The 6585-nt window shown below is 46.5% G+C and overlaps 1 protein-coding gene across 1 annotated transcript in view; it reads left to right on the top strand.

Annotated features, from left to right (window-relative positions):
• Positions 1-359: 359 nt before the first annotated feature.
• EHD2 (EH domain containing 2) overlaps positions 360-6585 on the top strand; it is a 35224-nt gene continuing 28998 nt past the window's right edge. Inside the window, exons 1-2 of the mRNA XM_040405012.1 lie at positions 360-1062; positions 4115-4212. Of these exons, the coding sequence (XP_040260946.1) occupies positions 659-1062; positions 4115-4212 (502 nt within the window). The 5' untranslated portion in view covers positions 360-658. The remainder of the gene's footprint in view (positions 1063-4114; positions 4213-6585) is intronic.

Genomic DNA, 6585 nt, shown 5'->3' with positions numbered 1-6585 from the left:
CAGTATCGCACAGCCTTGGTGACCACTTTAATGACTAGTCCACCGATAAGAAATAATGGCTACATCTACAACAATACCACAAATAAAGAAGATCATTTTGATGGCAGTATACCAAAACATTCTTGTTTTACTCCTTTTCTTGGATTCAATCATAATTCTTCCATTTTCTTCCACTAGGTGGCATAAGATGCCCACATTCCCTAGCATAACAATTAGAGCAGTGCTGTACATTCCTTTAGTGGGGTGGGCACCCAGGGAGTGGAATATCCCCCCTTCGGAATAACTCGTACATTCTCTCAATACAGCTGTTTTCCACAGTTTTTTTTTGTTTTTTTAATCATTTTAAGTTGGGGGGTGGAATAGCGAGGAGCTCTATACTTGACCTATTAACAGTCTCTGTTGACACATAAAGGTGGTCCTAAATTCCCCACCCTACTATTCCCTCCTGCCTCCTTCGCACACACCCTGTTCCTGCCTGCCCTTTTTTTCCAGTCCTGTTGTTAAGGTTTTTTTTTTTGGATAGACTTAGCTTCAGACTGAAATCTCCAGACAAGAGGAGGATTCAGACTTAGAAGAACAGGAGGACAAGGCTGTAGAGAAACAAAAAAGTGGCAGAGACTCCTCATATCAACCCGCAGGTGAAAAATAAACTGTGAAAATGTTCAGCTGGATGAAGAAGAATGAGAAGAACAAGAAGACCCCAGAAGTCATCCATACGGTCACTGAGGGTCTCAAAGACCTGTATAAGAAGAAGCTGAAACCAGTAGAAGATTACTACCGGTTCCACGACTTCCATTCTCCAGCCCTGGAAGATGCTGACTTTGACAACAAGCCCATGGTGTTGGTCATGGGGCAGTATTCCACTGGGAAGACCACCTTCATAAAGTATCTCCTTGAGCAGGACATCCCGGGGAGTCGCATTGGACCTGAGCCCACCACCGACTCTTTTATTGCCGTTATGCATGGAGAAACTGAGGGCATCACTCCAGGCAATGCGCTGATGGTTGACCCCAATAAACCCTTCCGAAAACTCAACCCTTTTGGGAACACTTTTCTGAACAGGTGAGTGAACGAAGGATAAACACCTGCATTTGGGATTCAGTTATAGTGAAGAGAAGCTGGGAAATAGTTGGGAGAATCAACTAGAAATGTGATTTCCCCACTCAGCGCCACACCTGTCCACAGGCAGTGTGAGGTATTGCAGCTCAGCCCCCTTCTTTTCAATGGAGCTGACCTGAAATTCCAGATGCAATCCATGCACAAGTATGGCGCTCTTCTTGAAAGAATGCGGATATGTTTTTCTAATCCTTGACCCCCCTATTAAAGGGGTCTTCATATGTTATAAAGTGATGGCATACTGCCAGGCTTTTATTTTGGGAGTTCGCTCTCTACGATTGACCTTGAAAGTGAAGGGACTGCAGTGCTGATTTAGCACCGCGTCCCCTGTTTAGTTTTCCCTCCAGTGCCACCCTGACCACCTGGTTGTGCAGGGGTCATATTCACTTGAACGTGTGTCTGCTGTTTCCTGCATAGTGGGTGCCCAGACGTCTCCGAGCAAAGAAGAAACAAAGTGATGTAGCACTAAATCAGCACTGTCCCATCTTTATTAGTAAGATCAGTGGAGGTTCCAGAGGTCGGACCCTCACCATATATAATGATGGCATATACTAGTGAAAGGGATCACTCTCTCTCAGGGGGTCGCAATCACAGACTTCTCCTCTGACCACGGGTTTCAGGTCCAAAAGGTGCCTTATTTCAGCACTTCAGCACTATCACACACATAAACATCGAAAATAAACACCTCCCTGTCTGAGTTCTGCCTAATACACGTGTTGTCTCTGCCTATAGCGCACAGTACACACATGGGATTAGATCCAGCTTCCTCAGCCATATACGGTCCAGAATAATCTGACTATTCCAGCACCCTTGGGGATAGATGGTTCAGAAGTCCTCCCGACTCTGACCGTGCATACCTCTTTCCATAGGCGTCGCTGGGCCCCCCCAAACTTCAGGCTTTACAAAGCCTCGTGGCCCCTCAGCCCTTCTGGCTGAGACCACACAGAGCCTCTCAGGCTCCCCTCTCTCTCAGGCTTCCTCAGCTTTTCTGTCCAAGTCAGGCTCCATTCAAGCGTCCGTATATTGGGTCCGCATCCGTTCCGCAAATTACGGAACGGGTGTGGACCCATTCATTCTCTATGGGGATGGAATAGATGCGGAGAGCACACTATGTGCTCTCCGCATCCGTATTTCCAGAATGCTCCCCTGATCTTCCGGTCCGCCGCTCCAGAAAAAAATAGAACATGTCCTATTCTTGTCCGCAATTGCGGACCAGAATAGGCAGTTCTATGGGGGTGCCGGCCGGGTGAATTGTGGATCCGCAATGCACTACGGACGTCTTAATTGGACCCTTATACACAGAGGGTTGTTTTATCCCTCCTTGATTACAGCAACAGGCCTTACCTGCGATCACCTCTGGCAAAAGACAATACATGTAGTGGAAGGGTGTGGACTGGCAGATCCCACTACCAAACCTATCCCCCAATCCACATAAAATCCAGCCCAGAACAACATCTAGACAAAACTGTCTCAGCAAACTACACTTTGCTGAAACCACTGCAGCTTTCTGGATTTCAGTTATCTCACCCAGCTGAGGTATCTGGGTGGGATATACATGCCTCCAGCACTTATACTGTACACATCACCACACTAGTGATTTAGAACATGTGAATGCTTCTTAAATAATGAAATATGTAGGCAGTTGACTCAATTGGATCCACACTGTCACTCACTATACATCACAAGGGGTGATGGAAAAAGGTCACAGAACATTGACCCCCTGCATTGCATAGTAAAACATGGCCGCCAGCTCCAACTGTTGTTTATATATTTGTTTATTTGTTTATTTATTTTTAAATGCTACATTTAGAGATAAGAGAATACCTACAGGAGATACATTGTTTCAAATGATGAGGCTTATGATCATAGACTTTAAGCGGAACATCCCAGCCCCTTCCATCAAGTCCAGGACATTTCCTAGATGACAGGATCCAGAATATTATTAGCATGTCACTGTTTATGTTTGATGGGAATGGTTTCCTTAGACACGTATGTACCACAACTGCTGTATAAACATGGACTCCACATGGAACTTAAATGACGTATTCAGCTTGAGGGGTTGATATTATAACAAGTTACACAGACCACTAGTATATTGGTATTGCAGCTCAGACCTATTCACTTAAAGGGCATCTGTCAGCAGATTTGTCCCTATGACACGGGCCGACCTGTTACATGTGCACTTGGCAGCTGAAAACATTTGTGTTGGTCCCATGTCCATATGTGCCCGCATTGCTGAGAAAAAAGATGTTTTAAAATATGCAAATGAGCCCTAGGAGCAACAGGGGCGTTGCCATTACACCTAGAGGCTCTGCTCTCTCTGCACCTGCCGCGCCCCCTGCATTTTGATTGAAGAGCTAGCAGTGATGACATTTTCACTGCCTAACCTGTCAATAAAGTGCAGAGGGTTTGGCCATTGCCGAGAGAGCAGAGCCTCTAGGTGTAACGGTAACGCCCCCGTTGCTCCTAGAGGCTCATTTGCATATATTAAAACATCATTTTTCTCAGCAATGCGGGCACATATGAACATGGGACCAACACAGATGTCTTCAGCTGTCAAGTGCACATGCAACAGATCAAAGCTGCTGACAGATGCCCTTTAAGTGCAATACCACACATGGCCCATGGACTAGAGTGATGCTGTTTCTGTAAAAGGGCAACTGTTTTTGTAATCAGTCCAGTCTTGGATTATCTCATGTGCTTGATGTCAAATGTTGTGCTCTTCAGTAACTGAGAATAGGAGGTTACAGTCATAGTCGGCCATTTTGAAAGCGACAGGCAACTTTAGTTGGTCACCTGGTCAATGAGCATACATACCAGTAAATAAAATTGCTTTCCTGCTATCTTGTCTAAACCTCATCTCCCGCTATGTCTTTAACACCACATGACAGCCCACACACTTTTAGGGTTTCCATTAAATTGACTGGATATCTATGTTTCTGTTTTACTATGGGTTTTATTTCTATTAACCATTCGTTATACTTCTTCTTTTGGACAGGTTCATGTGTGCCCATCTGCCTAACAAAGTTTTGGAAAGCATCAGCCTAATAGACACTCCGGGCATCTTATCTGGGGCCAAGCAGCGGGTGAGCAGAGGTGAGTATTACACCCAACACAGGGCGACCAAAACACCCCCAGTAGACACCAAAAACTCTTTGATGGATCCAGTAAATGGAATATAATGCACTATTATATATGCCTCTATGACAAATACTTGACGTAGGCTTCATTGTAACCATGAAAGCCTAAGAACTTCAAAGCCACTTCTCTGGTCTCATCTCAGTGCTGATCCAATCATGAGACGAGTCATCCCGGTACCTCCACCCTGTGCCAAGCACTTTGTTACCAGATTTTCTCTGAAGACAAGCTAATACACTGGCACTGAAGTGGGAACATGAGTTTGCACAGCAGTGCTGGAACCATGCCCTCACCTAAATCAATTGACCTCCAAAAATAGATTCAAGGGAAAACCTAATTTAAAAAAAATATTGAGTGGATAACATCTTCAAAGTGAAAGTAGAAGATCCTCAGTGTGTCTAAGGACATGTTGTAAAAAAATAATAATACATTAAGTGGTGTTATATATAAATGAAATAAGAACTCACAAGCCTTCTTTAGGAGTGTAGAGGGGAAGCAGGACTCACAGGCTTTTTCCATGAGTGGACGGGGGAAGCAGGACTCTCAGACTATTTATAATTGTGGGCAGAGGGAAGAAGGACCCACAGGCTTTTTTTATGAGTGGATGGGGAAAGCAGGACTCCCAGACTTTCTTATGAGTGAGTAGGGGAAGCAAGACTCACAGGCTTTCTCCATGAGTGGGTGGGGAAAGCAGGACTCATAAACTTTCTTATGAGTGGGTGTGGGAAGCAGGACTCACAGGCTTTTTCTATGAGCAGGTGGGTAAGTAGGACTCACAGGCTTTCTATCTGAGTGGGCAGGGGAAGCAGGACTCACAGGCTTTCTATATGAGTGGGCAGGGGAAGCAGGACTCACAGGCTTTCTATCTGAGTGGGCAGGGGAAGCAGGACTCACAGGCTTTCTATATGAGTGGATGGGGAAAGCAGGACTCCCAGACTTTCTTATGAGTGAGTAGGGGAAGCAAGACTCACAGGCTTTCCATATGAGTGGGCAGGGGTAGCAGGACTCACAGTCTCTCTCTATAAGTGGGCAGGGGAAGCAGGAATCACAGACTTTCTATATGAGTGGGCAGGGGAAGCAGGACTCACAGGCTTTCTATCTGAGTGGGCAGGGGAAGCAGGACTCACAGGCTTTCTATATGAGTGGGCAGGGGAAGCAGGACTCACAGGCTTTCTATCTGAGTGGGCAGGGGAAGCAGGACTCACAGGCTTTCTATATGAGTGGGCAGGGGAAGCAGGACTCACAGGCTTTCTATATGAGTGGGCAGGGGAAGCAGGACTCACAGGCTTTCTATCTGAGTGGGCAGGGGAAGCAGGACTCACAGGCTTTCTATATGAGTGGGCAGGGGAAGCAGGACTCACAGGCTTTCTATATAAGTGGGCAGGGGAAGCAGGACTCACAGGCTTTCTATATAAGTGGGCAGGGGAAGCAGGACTCACAGGCTTTCTATATAAGCGGGCAGGGGAAGCAGGACTCACAGGCTTTCTATATGAGTGGGCAGGGGAAGCAGGACTCACAGGCTTTCTATATGAGTGGGCAGGGGAAGCAGGACTCACAGGCTTTCTATATGAGTGGGCAGGGGAAGCAGGACTCACAGACTATCTCTATGGGTCGGTGGAGGAAGCGGACCCTGACAGCAGTTAAACAGCTTTTTACATTAAAATAATGAATGAAATCCCAAGCTGAGTAACACCTCCTCTACCCCATGCTGCCCTCAGATAAAAGACCTGACAGGGGTTTATGGGCTGACCCCAAAGTACCTATAGTGCTTTCTTCCCCATAAAGTCATCTATAAATTTGTGGCTTATGGCTAGTAAATAGGTAGGTTTTAGGCTTTCCATATGAGTGGGCAGGGGTAGCAGGACTCACAGGCTTTCTATATGAGTGGGCAGGGGAAGCAGGACTCACAGGCTTTCTATCTGAGTGGGCAGGGGAAGCAGGACTCACAGGCTTTCTATATGAGTGGGCAGGGGAAGCAGGACTCACAGGCTTTCTATATGAGTGGGCAGGGGAAGCAGGACTCACAGGCTTTCTATCTGAGTGGGCAGGGGAAGCAGGACTCACAGGCTTTCTATATGAGTGGGCAGGGGAAGCAGGACTCACAGGCTTTCTATATAAGTGGGCAGGGGAAGCAGGACTCACAGGCTTTCTATATAAGTGGGCAGGGGAAGCAGGACTCACAGGCTTTCTATATGAGTGGGCAGGGGAAGCAGGACTCACAGACTATCTCTATGGGTCGGTGGAGGAAGCGGACCCTGACAGCAGTTAAACAGCTTTTTACATTAAAATAATGAATGAAATCCCAAGCTGAGTAACACCTCCTCTACCCCA

This window comes from Bufo bufo, chromosome 8 (assembly GCF_905171765.1).
Source record: "Bufo bufo chromosome 8, aBufBuf1.1, whole genome shotgun sequence".
NCBI lineage: Eukaryota > Metazoa > Chordata > Amphibia > Anura > Bufonidae > Bufo > Bufo bufo.
The sequence above is the reverse complement of the archived record's forward strand: the minus strand, read 5'-3'. Positions and strand labels throughout refer to the sequence as shown.